Source organism: Acanthochromis polyacanthus, chromosome 2 (assembly GCF_021347895.1).
Source record: "Acanthochromis polyacanthus isolate Apoly-LR-REF ecotype Palm Island chromosome 2, KAUST_Apoly_ChrSc, whole genome shotgun sequence".
In the NCBI taxonomy this organism is placed as follows: domain Eukaryota; kingdom Metazoa; phylum Chordata; class Actinopteri; family Pomacentridae; genus Acanthochromis; species Acanthochromis polyacanthus.
In genome coordinates, this window is record NC_067114.1 from 38,903,886 (window position 1) to 38,922,065 (window position 18,180).

Sequence of the window (18,180 nt, forward strand, 5' to 3'; positions counted from 1 at the left end):
AGGTCGCTCCTGAGGTGAGCTGACAGCGACTGGGATCCGAGGGAGACGCTCTGCCTCTTTGATGTCGTCTGCAGCCTTTGAGCTCCAACTTTTCAAAGACTTTTGCTCCTGAAAAGCGAGTGACGTGAAATCATACATATTTGAGGAGCTAAATATGAAATTTCACATCAGGCGGGGGGTGAACGTCCCGGATTCGCTCGCTCGACTGTGGAGGCGTCGTGGGGTGAACGGTGACGGTTCGTTTTTTCAGGAGGAAACTGACGACACTCTGCATAAATTCACTGTTAATTCAGTGATAAAAAAGAAAACAAAACCCGACACGCTGTGAATCTGTGATGAAACCTCTCAGCACACAGAGAGGAAAAGTGTTGACAGCTGGAGCAAAATAACTTAAAGCTTCTTCTTCCTCTGATTCTGTTCATACAGCTGATCTTTTTTATGTCTTTCCAAATATATTTGTCTATATATTTCTAAATGTAATTGCTTATTTATTCTTTTATTTCTCTTCACATTTCTGCATCAATTTATTCTCTTTTGTTTTTATATTATGAATAACAATAATTTAAAAATATATGCCCAATTTATCATTAGTTTTTCACCCTTTTTATTTACTTTATTATTGTTTCATTTTTTATTAGTGTATGTATATATATATATATATATATATATATATATATATATATATATATATATATATATATGGCATGCCGTTTAGGAAATTATATATATAATGAAACTTGAAACTCGATATATATATAATGAAACTTGATATATATATAATGAAAATTGATATATATATAATGAAACTTGATATATATATATAATGAAACTTGATATATATAATGAAACTTGATATATATATAATGAAAGTTGATATATATATATATAATGAAAGTTGATATATATATAATGAAAGTTGATATATATATATAATGAAAGTCGATATATATATAATGAAACTTGATATATATATAATGAAAATTGATATATATATAATGAAAGTTGATATATATATAATGAAAGTCGATATATATATAATGAAACTTGATATATATATAATGAAAATTGATATATATATAATGAAAGTTGATATATATATATAATGAAAGTTGATATATATATATATATATAATGAAAGTTGATATATATATAATGAAAGTTGATATATATATATAATGAAAGTCGATATATATATAATGAAACTTGATATATATATAATGAAAATTGATATATATATAATGAAAGTTGATATATATATAATGAAAGTTGATATATATATAATGAAAGTCGATATATATATAATGAAACTTGATATATATATAATGAAAATTGATATATATATAATGAAAGTTGATATATATATATAATGAAAGTTGATATATATATAATGAAACTTGATATATATATAATGAAAGTCGGAATATAGAATGTTCAGATTTTCATTCCATCTATTCAAAGTTTCATTCCATATATTCAGACTTTTTCCTACTGAGCCCTGGAAGGACATGGCAAACAAAAACAGGAACCTTATTGGACATTTGCTCTTCAGATGAGCTCTTCTGTGATTATCTATCTGTCTTCATGGTTGTCACAGGGAACGGCGACTACGTTTGAGAAAACAGGTAATTTTTAGAGATGTTTTGATTCTGAACACTGAACGTGTTAGCATTAGCTTAGCTACTTAGCTTCGACTACATTTGCATCCCTACATAGCTTAAAGGTTAAACACATGCACCATATGTTGATGATAATGATAATATCTATGTTTATCTTTATAGCTGGTCTTAAGGCTAATTACGAGGCAGAGGTCAGCTGCTGCCTGGACACATCCATGATCACGCCACTGGTGGGACACAATTGTACTGGATTTCAGCTGAAGGCTGCTGTTCTGTCCAAACTGAGACATTTTTATTGTGACATACCCTCCACTGTTGTTAGCTTTTGATTCAATAATTTTTTTTGAGATGAGGAAATCACTATTGCATGTTTCTAGTTAAATACCCTACTTTTATGATATATCACTACAGCATGCACTTTTTATATTTTCCATCAATTTCACCCAAAAGTTGAATAACTATTTGTGAGCAGTGTATGTAGACACATAATAGAAGCACATTTCAATAATATGGCTGCTGCAGTAGTGCAGTTTATCTACCTAGATTGGTGTAACAGTAAAAAACAACAATATATGCTACTGATGTTTCTGACTAAAATCTGCTTGAAAAGCACAACTGCTTATCTGTCAAAATGTGTGTAACAAAAGTGTGCACTGAACACTGAATAAAGTCTCTGTAGATTATAGACAAAATTTGCATCTCTCATCACAAATTTCTGTTCATTCATCCAAAGTGCATGAGTAAAATACAAAACAGGTGAAGTACTAAAAAAGATTTATTTTCTAGAAAAGCCAATAGTCAACAATGCAGTTTAATTCTGGGACAGTTGCTCCAGCACCGACACCATGCGTCCCATCAGTGCAACCAAGGTTTTCATTCATCTTCTGGATGTTCTGGAGCATGGCAGAGGTCACGTCTTGGTGTCTTCCGATCTGTTCCAAGAACCGTTCCTCTGACCTCTCCAGATACTGCAGAGGATCCACAGCAGCTTCCTGGTTCCCTTTTCCTGCATAAAAGCACCAAAAAGTACTAGTTGTCAGTAATTATTTTCTATTTTCATAAACACAGTTAACTTAAAGTAAATGTTCTATTTTGTGATTTTAGGATGGGTCAAAAGATAACATACTGATCATGTTGATGTCTGCATAGTCTAAACAGATCTTACTTGATTTGGTCGGTAGAGAGGAGGACAGCGTGGAGGAGCTGCAAGACGGAACCAGTAAGCTGCAGACTAGTGCTCCTGGTAACTGGACCTCATCATCCAAGGCCAACAACTAAATAAAATGAACAAGACATGCTGTTGATAGCATCTGTAATACAAATGATTTTATCCATTAACTGATTTATTGCTTTGTCCATACAATGTTAGAAAGTCTTACAAATAATACCTGTAATAATTTCCAACAGTGATAAATGCCTTGTTTTATTTTACAACAAAAAACACCAAAAGCATCTGTGTATAAGAAATCAGTGCATTGGATTTCCACATCTGCAAAGCTAGAAAATCACACATCAGAATTTCACCTTGAAATTATGAAAATAGCTGCAGATTACCAGTACTCTTTACTTCATTGTGTTAACTTGATCATTTCAATCAGTTTTTTAGACTTGTATTACTGATACGAAACATAATCAACACATAAATTAAAATGTGTTCGCAAAGAGTTCACTGGTTCTTCAAGGGAAATTTCAATGATAACCATATAGTTCAGTAATATGATTAATGGGTCATTGTGTAACAGCGTGGGAGGTTCTGAATACAGGTCTTGGACTGAAATATTGCTGCTGCTTTCCTCCGGTTTTATAAGGAGTTGTTTCATAGCTTGTTAGCTTACCAGCGGCTAACTGGCTGGCAAACAATAGTTGAACGCCAACCTCTAATCACTGATCCGGTGTCCGGACCGCGTTAGCTGGCGGAACGTTCATAATACTGATGTGGGACTGTTGTAGCTAGCGTATTCATAGTAGGATAACAGCAGGATGTTGGAGAAATAAAACTTACCATTATCAGGATCGCTGGTCTGCATGGCAGACTCTTAGCGCATCGCACTGCTTGAATGTCTGTGTGTTTCAGGCCGATTTTAAAATAAAACTCAATAAAATTCTCGTCCGGGTGAGTGTCCTTCGTTGTCGCTTCGCCATACGGACATGTCCCTTCCGGGGCTCGGTAGGAAAAAAAGATTTGATATATATATAATGAAAGTTGATATATATATAATGAAAGTCGATATATATATAATGAAACTTGATATATATATAATGAAAGTTGATATATATATATAATGAAACTTGATATATATATAATGAAAGTTGATATATATATAGTGAAAGTCGATATATATATATAATGAAAGTCGATATATATATATATAATGAAAGTCGAGATATATATATAATGAAAGTCGATATATATATAATGAAAGTTGATATATATATAATGAAAGTTGATATATATATATATATATCAACTTTCATTATATATATATCAAGTTTCATTATATATATATCGACTTTCATTATATATATATCAAGTTTCATTATATATATATATCAAGTTTCATTATATATATATCGACTTTCATTATATATATATCAAGTTTCATTATATATATATCAAGTTTCATTATATATATATCGACTTTCATTATATATATAATTTCCTAAACGGCATGCCATATATATATATATATATATATATATATATAGTAAAAAGAAAACTGCTATTTGTTGAAATGTAGAGCTTTGTCTTCTCTTCTTTTGTGCAGCTCATTTTTTAAAATGTCTTTTCAAATTACTTTTTTCTATGTAATTCCACATTCTTTGATTGACTTATTCTTTTACTTCCCTTTATATTTCCACATTTACTTATTATATTTCTCTTTATATTTCCACATTTATTTATGTGTTTATTTTTTGACATGTTTAAATGTATTTATTTATTATTGTTGTATTTCTTTCTATTTCCACATTAATTCATTCTTTTTTGTTTTTATATTTTAAATAATTATTTTCAATTGTATGTCCAGTTTATTTCTTATTAGTTTTCCCCCTTTTTAATTTACTTTATTTTTGTTTTATTTATTTTTTGGTATTTATTTTTATATTTTCTTTATTTTTTTAATATGTATTTTTTATTTAAAAAACAGTTATTTGTTGAAAATAGAGCTTTTTCTTCTCTTCATTTGTGCAGCTAATTTAATAACTGTCTTTCCAAATGTATTTATTTTTCTATAGATTTCCACAATTTTTGATTTACTTATTTATTCTTTTGTCTTTTTTTTCCACATTTACTTTTTATTATTCTTATTTCCATGCTTATTTATTCTTTTGTTTATTTTTCTTTATATTTCGACATGTACAAATGTATTTATTTTTTCTTTTATTCGTGTCTGCACATTATTTTAAATTTTTAATTATATTTCTCATTTATTTATTGTTTTTTTCCATTTTTAATTTACTTGATTATGCTTTTATTTATTTATAAATATTTGTCTTTACTATTTTCTATTTGCTTTAATCTTTATTTAATTTGAATACAACAGTGATTTTTGGTTAAACTTAGAGGTTCTTCTTCTGTTTCTGTTTGAGGAAATGTTTTTTTTTTAATTTAAATGCCTTTCCAAATCTATTTATTTGTCTTTTAATTTCTCGCATTTTTTATTTATTTATTTATTTATTTTTTATTTGTCTTAATGTCTCCAAATTTATTATTCTGTTTAGTTTTCTTTCTTTATATTTAAATGTGTTTGTTATTTTATTGATTTCTTTACGTTAAACCATTTATTAATCGTTTTGTCTTTATTTTATACTTGATAATTATTTATTGTTTGTTTTTCATGCTGTTTGGTTTAACTTGGAGCTTCTTCTTCTTGTGTTTGTATTTCTGCAGCTGATCCATGTAGCGTGCGTTTGTGCCGGTCACAACGCCAGCAGAGACGTGGTCACGCTGGTCAAGTCGGTTCTCTTTCACAGGTGAGTTTCTCTTCATTTTCCAAATGTGTCGACTCCTCTTCGGCTTTTCTTTCTCGCTCTGAAGCAGAAGTGACCGTGACCGAAACCCACATTTGTACGGACCTAGAAAACCTGCTGAATGGAAGCACTCTGGAAGGAATATTCAAACAGAAAATGAAAAAACAACCTTTAGTGGAAGTGAACTTGTGTCAAGAAAAACCCTGAACTTTCTCCATTAGAGCTGTTTGTAAATGTGGTTCAGAGCTTCAGGGCTGTGTTTTGTAGCTCAGTCGATCCTGTTTTTTTACCTTTTAATGGATAAGTTTACAATCTTGAACATCAATTTCGTGTCATTTCTCAGACTTTATGTGCTGCTGATTTCAAAGTTAATTAGGTGGTTTTAAGCTATTTATTAAATTGATTTTGATATTCCGATAACCAAATCTCTAGTCTGTCCTGGTGTTTCAGACATGATTTGCCTTTATGAAATTAGTTTTTGACTGTTTCTAACGATAATTTCAAAATCTCAAAAGTCAATTTAGTTATTATTTTCTCTGACTTTCTGATGCGCTGCAAATTTGGAAGTTAATTTGATATTTTTGTAAGCTATTTATTAAACTGGCTTCAATTTTCCGACAAGCAAATCTCTAAGTTGCTGCTCTGTTATTTGGATTTTTCCGAGTGGATTGATTTGTCCTTGTATTTGAGACATGATTTACCTTTTTTATTTTAGTTTGTAGCTGTTTTATGTCTTACTCTCCGCAGTGTTTGTTGGTTTCAGATAATCTAGCTGTAGCCTCAGGCCTGTTTACAGAAAGATTACACGGAAAGAAAATGCACATTCAGAATATAAATATTCTAAATTTGAGTTATATTCAATTGGTATGTATGTCTGAGTGAATGTGGCTAAAAAAGTGGATCAGAGCATCTCCAGAACAGCCGATATAGATTTTTCGGGCTGATGCTGAATAGGAGTTCTCAAGAACGATCAATAACCGATATTTAGAGCCGATATATGTGAAGTCTGATGTGATAGCAGAGAACCTGTCATTCATAACTAGACTTCTTCATTAATAAGGGTGACTGTAACTGAATATGTACAATAGAAATAGGAATGATTAAATTAGGACCCTCTCCTCTGTTTTTGTGGGGTCAGCTTAGATTGATAAGGTTAATTTATAGCTGTCTTCTAACTTAGCTGCTAGCTGTTAGCATAGCCTTAGCCACTGTGAGAGAGGCTCACTCCCTTGTTTGTGACAACAGGTTTGTCTTTCTTGTTCAACTTTTGCTTGACAGTCTTTTCTGAGCCCACAGAGTGAAACAGACAGAGTGAGGACGCTGCATCAGACCTGAAGTAGAGCATTTATTAATAGCCGGGCAATAAAAATACAGAAACTGAAAAATGCTAAATATCGGCCAGGTCGATAATCGATCTATCCCTAATCAAAACTCCAAAGCTTGTTGCATTTGGAGCTGCAGATCAGTCAAAGTGTCTGTGTTGACTCTATACCACCACTGATGGCTCCTGTAGTGGACATGTGAGCGTCAGAACAGAACCATGGAAGAAAATGGGCTGGTCACTTGGACTCTGACATTATTTGGACGGCCGGGTGCTTGTGTGTCATTTACCTGGGAACTGACAGCAGAGTGAACCTTGAATCCTCCATTCCTGTTTGTTACTTTGACACCAACATGGTTGCAGAACATCTCTGGTGTCTTTCAGCAGGATAAAGCTGACACTATGCAAATATTGTTCAGGAATGGCCTGAGGAACAAGAGTTCCAGGTGTTGACTCGACCTCCACCTCTTCAGATCTTAATCTGATCAACATCTGTAGGTTGTCTGGAAAAACAAGTCAGATCCAAAAGTCCTAATTCTAGTACTTAAAGCATCTGCTGTCTGAAACCACAGAGCACCTTCAGATGTCTCTGGACCAGCACAATATTAGGAGAGTGGTTTTAATGTTGTGGCTAATCATTCAACGTGTATTTAAAGCAAACAGCTGCTTGTGGAGAGAGAATAAGACAGAATGGAATATCTTTGAGGTCATTGCGAATTTAAAGACGAAAACAATCAATAATCTCTTGGTGCCTTATAAATAAACACAAAGTGCATAAGTAGGTAGAAGGAATCACTGGTAGGCACTCAGGTCCAGACAGTTAGTCTGAGTGTTTGATAGAGGTCAGTTCTCCTGTGGCTCTAATGGAATATGCCATGAAAAAAAGTGAATATAAAGACATCTTTCCAAGACTAAAGGCAAAATAAACAGAATTCTATCAATAAAAGTATGTTTGATGCAAAATTGGATCACAAAAATGGAATTAAGGAGCCATGAACAGTCAGATTTAGACTGTAGGACCTTTGTTTGACTGGTAGATTAAGATGGTTGTATCCTCATGGGTTGAGTTATTGAATGTTTGTATCAGCGTAAACCTGAACAAGCCACTGAATTGCTAACTGAATAAGCTTAGAGGAAGAGCAGTGTCAGCAAAACATCACCAGAGTTTTTCTTCCCTCCATCTTGACCTTGGTGTCTGTTTTTGTTTGGATTTTCAGGAGAAATCCGCTCCACTTTCATTTCATCACCGACACAGTAGCCAATCGCATCCTGAGTTCTCTGTTCCAGTCCTGGATGGTCCCGTCTGTGCAAGTCAGCTTCTACGATGCAGATGAACTCAAGGTAAGAACGAAAACGCCGAGTTTGTGTCGGTCCACGTCTAGCAAAGTCAAACCTCACATCAGAGATAAACCGGCACAATTCAAGTAGTGAGGACGCAGCGGAACGTATTCATGAGTAGCCGAGCATCAAAGAATAAGAGTGGAAACGCTGCAGATACATCAGCCAGAGTGTGAAACAGGAGGTCACAGCCTGTGTCTTTGTGCGCCTGTCACATCATTTGTCACATTAGCGCAGATCAGAGCGGCGTTAAAGCCGTGTGATGTTACTTCAGGAGGAGGTGGAGGGTCGCGCTTTCAGATTAGCCTCCATTTAACACTGGCAGATAAAAAAAGACGGGTTCTAAAGTTCATCACAACAGAGTGGGTTCTGACTGAAGCGTTGGAATGTCTCGTGTCCATAATAGATGAGAAACGTCTTTCAGCTGTGAAAGTAAAATCACTTTCAGGCTCTTAGTGTCATTTATTTCTAAAACCATCATCTGTTAATCTCCTATTGCAGATCAGTTGCTTATATATGTTGAGTTATTCTTAGAGATGATAAATTCTTGTGTGTTCAGAGCTACAGCTGCTTGTAGTGATGATAGACGTGTGTGTTGAACAACAAGAGTTAAAAATAGAGAAAATGGAGATCTCAGGTTCAGACTGAAGAGGCTCCTTCGTCGACTTATGAAATGAAGTCGAGGCTGCAGGTCTGTCTAAGGAGATGAATTATTATCTTCAGGAAGCTGTTGTGTTTGACGAAATAGGACTTAGAGTTCTACATGGTGTGGAAAACCTTACCAAAAGGTTTGTACATTATTAAATTTACCAGTGACGCAGCAGTGTGTCTTATTTAAGAATGACTTTGGCTTTATTTCCCACTTTCCTCTGGAGCTGCGACAATGTTTTCTCGGCATAGTGTACTAACATGGTTCAGTACAACAACAGCACGGCTTGTTCTAGGGAAAAAACAATCTGTAGATGAAGTAAATGTGCCACAGTGCACTGAATGCACCCTACCTGCATACGTTATGAGCTCAGATGAATTATAAATAAACATAAAAGGCTACTGTTTAAAGCATATTAAAGCATTTGAACCGGGTTATATAATCTGACAGCTCCCATCGAGATATCAAGAGAAAGCAAGCTTCACATCCACTTGGTGCAGGCTGGAGTTGTATCTGCTGTTATGAAATCATGTTTGGACCAAATGTATTGAAATATGCCTATTTTACTTTGTTAGCACTCAACAGTAATTATGAAAGTTAGAACACAGACAAGTTAGCTGCTGTTTTTATATGATCTGTCATGTTGGTTGTTGAGCTGTCATATACAGACTGCTGGTCGCAAACTTTATACTTGACTTTTTGTCCGTCTGTTTGAGCAAAATGCAGCCACAGCGACAAGTAAACATTCAATAAATGTTTAAAAAAAAAAAAAAAGTTTGGCCTGGCCGTCTCAATTAGGATGCATCAGTTCAATCGCAGTTCACAAGTTTTCTGTTCCTCCTGCCACTAAAATAATGGATTCATTCTGGAAGGCTGCTGATGTAACACCAGCGAGAATTTGGTTGGAAGAGAGCAAGTCAAAAAAAACAGCCTGCTCTCTACAGCTCTCTGGTTAACACATAACCTTTTCTAATTAAAATTACCACAACCAAGGCAGTGAAATGAAGTCAAAACTAGACAGTTGTCACTAGTGTTCGCTGCACACCACCAAACTGAAAATTAAATGTCTCAATAATATACGGTAGGAGTGTTCGGTTCCCGATTCTGCAAATTTTAACATGATCGATATCGACCCGAATTAATGCCAGATTCTTTGTTTATACTTGGGGCAAAAATAGCCAGAAAAGTGTCTTTCAAGTGTTCTAGAGAGATGTCACATCACTGCCCTACTTAATTTAACACTAAGTCTCTGTCACGGTGCTCCTTTACTAGCTTAACTCCCATAATGCTTTCTGCTTGCCATCACTGTGATACTCGCCTCCTCTAGCTGCTACAGTATTAAACAGTAAGAAGCTCTACTCGGCTCTATAGACAGTCTAGGAGACCGTAAGTTTGTATTTTCCAGGAAAATGGTATCAGATTTTGGCAGATGCTAAATATTAAATGACTTGGATTGGATTGGGAGCATTAAAATCTTGATCAGGACATTGCACATTTGTAGTTTATACTGTTGCATTTATTTTACTTATTGCATTGACTGACATTTTAAAAACAAGAAAGGAAAGAGAAATGCTGACCCAACACAGGGTGAAGCATCTAAATCAGGGGTGTCAAGATCCGTTCCTGGAGGGCCACTATCCTGCATGTTTTAGATGTTTCCCTCTTCCAACACAGCTGATTCAAGTGATCAGGCTCGTTATCAGGCTTCTGCTGAGCTTGATGATAAGCTGATAATTTGAATCAGGTGTGTTGGAAGAGGGAAACATCTAAAACATGCAGGATAGTGGCCCTCCAGGAACTGAGTTTGACACCCCTGATCTAAATGATGGATTTAAACAGTGGTGAAGAACAAGTTGATGCAGAAACTGGTGTCTGGAGGAGGTTTCTGATATTAACAAACCATAAAATTCAACTTTACCCTCAGAGAGATGAAATGCCGTACGAGTTTCCTCTTTTATAATTGCGCTGACGTTTCTCTCTGTGTCTCGTAACGTTTGAGCACTGAGCAGTTGAGTTTCTGCTGTTCAGCTTCAGCATCGGCTTCAGTTAAAACACAACAATCAACAGAGCAGCTTTCATCCGACGGCAACAATAGCTCATCGAGTCGGACAAGTCGAGTCAAGAGACACTTCAGCCCAAAAACACCAAATAATTTACTTTAACACCAGGTTGATGAATGCGCTTTCAGAGTGTCGAGGACGTGGAGAACAAGCATGAATCAGTGTTTGTGTTTCCAACCTGCATCTCCCTCCATCACATCATCACATTCTCCTCCCTCGCAGGCTTTGTGCTCCACAATGAGTCCTTTGTGCTGCCAGACGCTGCGACCTGCAGCTTCTCTCTTCGCTTAACATTAACTCACATTAAAGTGGGGAAAAACAGCCGAGACTCTAAGCCGATTATATTTGCAGATGATGCACTTATGCAGATCCAATTACTCTGAATCAGGAGAATTAATTAAAAGACACTATTTGCAGATTCAAAAATAATTTAAAAAAAACAAAAAACACATGGAGCTTTTGCCAAATATGTTGAACGTGTCTTTGTGTTAACCCACGTGCTGAATTCTGCTCCCACATGGTGAGCAGCCGAGTCAGTGAAGTCACCTGTTTAGATTAAACTTCATGTTTTGTGTTTGTCGTTTCAGTCTGAAGTGTCGTGGATACCCAACAAGCACTACTCAGGTATTTACGGCTTGATGAAGCTGACGCTAACCAAAGCTTTGCCCTCCGACCTGTCCAAGGTCATCGTCCTGGACACGGACATCACCTTCGCCACAGACATCGCTGAGCTCTGGGGCATTTTTAGGAAGTTCACTGGTGAGACTTGCTTCATTTTTACCAGTTAATCACATTTATGCTGCATCCAGACCTTGTTGAAGCCTTGGAGGTATAACATTCAGGCTGAAGGTTGATGGACAAAGTCACGTATAAGATGTTTAAATCTGTGTGATTAAAGAAACTATTAATTTGGTCCGTTTATTTATGAATCTAACACCAAAAACAAACAAGTAATGGCTTGTTTTTATGCTCAAAAATGGGAAATGATAAAATTACTGATTTACAGTTAAGCATCAAAATATTCATATTGATGCCAAATTTAAATTAATAGCAAATTTATGTTTGAAGAACGTGTTTCTTCTGGCTGGAAATGTCATAAACAAGTGAAAAAAGGCAAGAAGTTAATGTGTTAAAGAGGTTAATGATGCATTTAAACTATTTATTTGTTTTGTTTTTCCATTTTTACTAAAAATGCCATGTCCATTATTATAAACTGTCACAAATTTAGGAGAAAATTCAACTTCTGGTCATTTCTACCTTGTTCTGAAGAGTTCTAATAGGCTTTAATCTAAGAACAGCTGAGACAATAGTTTTCTAATCACTTAGTAGTCGATTGTAAGTCATAAAAAAAACCAAAGAGCTCAGTGAGTTTGCTTTTAGAATCCATCACAGAGAGATGGTTGCATATTGTGGCTGCTAACAAGACAGACAGCAATAAAATCTTATTCAACATATAACATCCAAGTGTTTTCAAGTACCAGTGGCAAGCATCATCAAAGAGTAGAAGGAGTTCTACAAGCTGAAACATCTCCAAAGCTGAAGTAGGAAACCAAAAGTGAGTTCTGTGTCCAACCATCACCACCGAGGCCGTCCTGAAGAATCGGAGCTCTTGTGGCTACAGCCACTCACAGCTGACACTCCATCAGACACTCCATCAGACACTGAACAAGGCTGGTCTCCATGAACACTGACCGAGAAGGACTCCACTTGTGAAAGGAGGACACACAAAAGCTCTTCTGGACAAAGAAGGAAGCTTCTGGTCATCAGTTCTGTGACTGAGATAAAAGTAGGATGAAAGAAAAGAGAAGCTTTGAAACCCAAGAACACCGTCCACGGTCAAACAGGTGGTTTCAATGTGATGCTTTGGGGATGTTTTTCAGCGGGTCAGACAGCCTTGTCAAAGTAAACAGTAAGCAGAAGAAGACACCAACACTCTGCAGGAAAACATCAGCAGTCTGAAGAGAAACTTGTCCTTTTGCATCTTTTTAGCTTCCAACAGTTCAGTGATCTGAAACATACAAAGTGAAGAAGAAATGGTTTATGTCAAGAGTCTGTGGAGGAAACTGAAGACACAAGTGATACTGAGGAATCCTTTAAAACTCAGACACCTGGAGGATGTCACAAAAGAGGAACAAAACCCCAAATAAAAGGAGACTTGCAGACTTTTAGCAATTCTAACAACTGATTGATGGATTTAAAGGCAAATAAAGGCTTTGACACTGATAACTGAAATAACTTTGACATCATTTTTAGTTAAAATTTGGAATCGGAGGGAAATTCCTGATTTAAAGCAATGTCTTCCTGTCCTTTGTGACTTAATTGTGACATTTTTAGACAGAGTGAAGCTACTGGTCACATAAAGTCACTACAAAGCAAAATTTGGCATCAGGATAAAACAAATGTGGCTTAACTGTGTTCCTGTGTTGCACTAAGCACACAGCAAATCCACTTATTAATCATTACCAGCATCTGTCAGCTGAGTATCACTGGATGCGCTGACAACTATCATTGCATTACTTGAAAACTGCAGAAATCCTAAAAACGTGATGATTCTCAGACGACTTCTGAATTGCATGCAGTGACTTCCACTGTGTGCTGCAATCTGAGCCTCATTTTTAGCCAATTTTTGTTTACATTTTGGAAAATAAAGCACACCGAATTAGCTAATGACAGTCAACAATTGTAATTACAAGATCCACAAACTGATTGAGACCATTTCCTGATAATTACAAGATGACATGCTGCAGATTAAACAGGGCAGGAAGGGAAAGACTTCAGAACTCACCTGAGAAGTGCCAAAAAAATCTTAAAATAATCAGCTACTGAACAAATGGACATTGTTTTCTGATGTCTGTTGGTTGTTTTGTTTGCAGATAAGCAGGTGATCGGTCTGGTGGAGAACCAGAGTGACTGGTATCTGGGCAACTTGTGGAAGAACCATAAACCCTGGCCGGCGCTGGGGAGAGGCTTCAATACAGGTAAACAGAGAAACATGTTGGTGATCAGAAAAATCACAACATTTTAGTCTGTAGTTGAAGCAAAACGCTACAACGTTATACTGACCTGTTGTTTCTGAAGCTGAAGTCAGGTTGTTGTTGTCGTCTTCATTCGTTGTCGCAGGCGTCATTCTTCTCTACCTGGAGCGGCTTCGGCGAATCGGCTGGGAGCAGATGTGGCGGCTGACGGCAGAGAGGGAGCTAATGAGCATGCTCAGCACGTCGCTCGCTGATCAGGTGAGAAACATGTCTCAATGCAGAAAAACGGCCAGTTACTTTGGAATTCTCCAGTTTATTTCAGCTTTCTGTGTTTCCATTGATGCAGCTTCTGTGTCTCTGAGTGATGCTAACTTTGCAACCTCCATCTGTGTTGTAGAGACTCAGGGAAATGAGTCACACAAAATGGTGAATATCAGGGCTAAAAGTTTCCTGCAGCTATTCAACAAAACACGATTTTTACATCAATCATTGAAGTGTTTGTTGAAACACTGAGCTTGGTGTCCTCCCATGGAAATTTTGAGCACTTGACACTTAATTTCCTGCTTTCTGGTGAATCTTTATGCACCGTTTTTTGCCTTTTCTGCAACAAATTTATGGCAGAAGACAAAATTCTGGCACAGTGAGGCATTCATCTGTCCAGGAATCTACGCCTACTAGTATGCTGAAACGAAACACAAAAATTAGCTCTCTAGAATCAACATTTTGTACTTTAAAAACAATCGGGTTCTTCTTTCAGATGCCTTGAGGAGCAGAGTTATATGCAGATCTGTGAACAGTAAAAGAAGTCTCAATGGTGAAACTGGATAGAAGTTGTTGTTAAAGTTGTGTTTTTGTCCGCGTGCAGGACATCTTCAACGCCTTCATAAAGCAGAACCCGGTCCTGGTTCACCAGCTGCCCTGCTTCTGGAACGTCCAGCTGTCCGATCACACTCGGTCTGAGCAGTGTTACACCGAGGTGTCCGACCTCAAGGTACGTCTGAAAACACTGATCAGTTATTTACTGCCACTGAGCTGATGCTGTCACTGGCACACCGACAGCCAAATATGTCTGGATTCAGTTTAGTGTTCACTGTTAAATTCATTGATGATTATTCTGTCTAGAAAATGTAAAAAATAAAATTTAAAAAAAGCTATTTAATGTCCCAAAATATGAGATGTTTTCTAACTAGTAGTTTTATCTGATCAACAGTCCAACATGATTCAGTTTAGAATGAGAGGTGACAAAGAAAAGCATCAAATCACCACATCTGATGAGCTTTATTAAAGACCCTCCTCTTCCAGAACCTTGATTTCAGCTGCCCAAACAGAAATACGACAAAGTAATATTAAACTTACTTAGCAGTGCAAAGACAAAGTAACAAAGTGCTTTAAGGGACAAAAAATTTGATTAAAACAGAACAAGAAAAGCACTCAGAGAGCGCAGCACTCTGCCAAGGCTGCTCAGTCCTTGTTTGATTTCTGACAGATGAAATCTTTTAAAAATGTGTGGTCCGGAGCGATTGATTTGTAGCAGGATCACAGTCATGTAATCATCAACAGGCAGCAGACGCAGTGTTAACTTGTTGTCATGGTTACAGTGACGCCATACCTCTATCTTGCAATGATACAGAAATCTTTAACAAATCCGTGGATCCAGACTATAAGCTGCATTACTGTCGAATTCTAATCACTTGGTCCTTGTGTCATTTCTGACCTTCCCTGAAAATTTCATCCAAATCTGTTGGTCCGTTTTTTAGTAATGTTGCTAACAGACAGACCAACGCAGATCATCACATGACGTCACTGCGATCCTTGGTGGAGTCATAAAAGTTTTTAAAGTTGCAACATAAAGAGTAAAACAATTAAAAACTGTTTGTACAACTTGTTTTAGTTGTTTTTGGTTTTATTTTACACTGAGATTTTGTCATTTTTTCCTTGAGGTCCCAACTGCAACTTTCTTTAAATTGACAATATCACAAAATGTATTATGTTACTTTAATGTAATAATATTACACAACTAAATGGTGAGTTCATAAAGAATAAATATACAATGTGTGGCAGTTAAATGACCAGACTGGACAGCAAAAACAACCCCTGAAAGTTTCAATGCGCTCCAATATAATCACTTAAATTAAATTAAATTATGGCACCATTTAATAGTGACTTCTTATATACACCCCCTGTCAAAAGTTTTAGGACGCTTTCTCATTCAAATCAATGAGAAAGCGTCCTAAAACTTTTGACAGGGGGTGTATCAATCTGTACACATAAACACAGTTTTACCTACATATACTCAGATATACATGAGTTTTTACTCAACAAGAGCTTGTTTAAAAAAATAGGGAACAGAAAGACGAATGAGAAGATACTAAAACTTGTTTATGGTAGTAAACAAAGATGCCGAATAAAAAAATAACACCTCTGTTTGAATTCAGCTCTAAACGTAGCCACCTTTATTAGAACGTAAAGGAAGATGAAGAGATGTGAGAGTCTGCAGTTCTGTAAATAAACAAGCCTGCGGTTTGTTGAAATGAAGGATTAAGTAGTTAACTAATTAAGTGGATCAGTGGTTAATCCCCCTGCTTTAACTGGAGCTTGTTGTGGTTCCAGGTGATCCACTGGAATTCTCCCAAGAAGCTCCGTGTGAAGAACAAACACGTGGAGTTCTTCAGGAACCTCTACCTGACCTTCCTGGAGTACGATGGAAACCTGCTGAGACGAGAACTGTTCGGCTGCCCGAGTCAGGCCAGTCCAGACAGCGTCCAGGTTAGAAACACAAACACACATTTACATCAAACACAGTAACATCTAGTCTTTCTTCACCTTTTCACAGCTTTTTGAAGTAATCAGTTTCAGAGTAAGAAACATTTGGCCACAGTCCAGATTAAACTTTATCAGGTTTGGAAAGGATCACGCAAATCCCATCATTGCTTGGCAGAATATTTTCCTGTTAAATAATAAACTTTATTATCAAAGCTGACAGTAACAAGAAGTTTCGAAAAGGCTTCATTTTATAGGTTTTGTATTTTCTGGCAAATTTCTTAAAGATATTCTTCCACATTTTTATCATCTTAGTGAAATCTGATGACTTTGTCCGCTTAACCACTAACAAGAAAGCATTAATAACTGTTCTAACAGCCAATTTCTTTGTTTTCCTTAGAATTGGTGTTATAATTAGTAACACTTGTGTCAGACCTCCATTAAAACGTACCTGTATGCCTGTTAAACAGAGCTCTTTATTAGGGGGCTTGTTAGTGGAAATTAAAATTAGAATATCACTTCTACAAATGTACAAGTGGTCGTAAACTAACAGCTTCATTTATACATCAACTATTTCCAAAGACAAATATAAGATAGGTGAACTAAAAGCAGTTCCATATGTTTTGTCACATTAACTACAGCTGCTACAATTAGTCGAGTAGTTGTAATTAAACTATCTGAAAAATCGAGAATTTTTTTAAAGAAACACTGTAAATTGTGTGGTTGCAGCTTCTTAAATGTACATTTTCTGTCTTCTTTCCTCTTCTGTGAACTTACTGTTTGAATCATGCTGTAAAAGAGCAGATCCATTCAGCAAATTGATCCCTGACACCTGTTTTTAATTGCACCTTCCTTTCCACAACCTGCCGATGTGCTGATGAGGTCTATACGCAAATAGATTCCTACAGTATGTTAAAGTAAATTGATTTCTCTGCACGGCTGAAGTTGCCAAGGTAACAATCCACCGCAGGGTTGTGTTGTTTTTATACACAAGTGCGTCTTTACAACTCTGTTCTGTTCATCTCCTCAGCTGCAGTCGGCTCTGGAGGAGCTGGACGAGGACGATCAGTGTTACGACTTCCGCCGAGAGCGACTGACGGTGCACCGAGTTCACCTCTACTTCCTGCAGTACGAGTACACGCCCACCGAGGACGACACCGACGTCACGCTGGTGGCTCAGCTCTCCATGGACAGGTACCGGACCAGCCTGATGCACATCTGATCAGCTGTTGTCCTCATTTCTGATAAATTAGCAAGAAATTAAATAAGAGTAATGCTGTTCTAGTCAGGCAAACATTACAATTTCAGTTCTACAAAAAAGGCAAATGCGGAACTTGCAGCTTCAACAGTCTTTTTTCTGCCCACTACAAGCTCATAGACCGGAGGGCTGAACTACGATGCCAGATTAGCGGGCCTGAAGTCAGAGTTTGTAGTCTCATGAAAGTGTCTCTCTTTTAACCCTGCGAGATCTCCATGGTAACTAATGCTGTGG

General features: G+C 36.5%; 1 protein-coding gene and 1 long non-coding RNA gene across 4 annotated transcripts in view; one reads left to right on the plus strand and one right to left on the minus strand.

The window, feature by feature from the left end:
* large2 (LARGE xylosyl- and glucuronyltransferase 2) overlaps nucleotides 1-18,180 on the plus strand; it is a 166,639-nt gene that overhangs the window by 136,866 nt on the left and 11,593 nt on the right. For all 3 annotated transcript variants that reach the window (XM_051937210.1, XM_051937203.1, XM_051937213.1), the window contains 8 exons: nucleotides 5,506-5,588; nucleotides 8,124-8,247; nucleotides 11,541-11,712; nucleotides 13,827-13,931; nucleotides 14,074-14,186; nucleotides 14,794-14,919; nucleotides 16,539-16,694; nucleotides 17,719-17,882. In XM_051937210.1, coding sequence (XP_051793170.1) covers nucleotides 5,506-5,588; nucleotides 8,124-8,247; nucleotides 11,541-11,712; nucleotides 13,827-13,931; nucleotides 14,074-14,186; nucleotides 14,794-14,919; nucleotides 16,539-16,694; nucleotides 17,719-17,882 — 1,043 coding nt within the window. The remainder of the gene's footprint in view (nucleotides 1-5,505; nucleotides 5,589-8,123; nucleotides 8,248-11,540; nucleotides 11,713-13,826; nucleotides 13,932-14,073; nucleotides 14,187-14,793; nucleotides 14,920-16,538; nucleotides 16,695-17,718; nucleotides 17,883-18,180) is intronic.
* Nucleotides 2,507-3,916, minus strand: LOC127530493 (uncharacterized). Its single transcript, XR_007937068.1, has 3 exons — nucleotides 3,619-3,916; nucleotides 2,782-2,890; nucleotides 2,507-2,616 (listed from the first exon to the last, which is right to left on the minus strand). It is a non-coding gene; the product is annotated as an uncharacterized LOC127530493 (long non-coding RNA).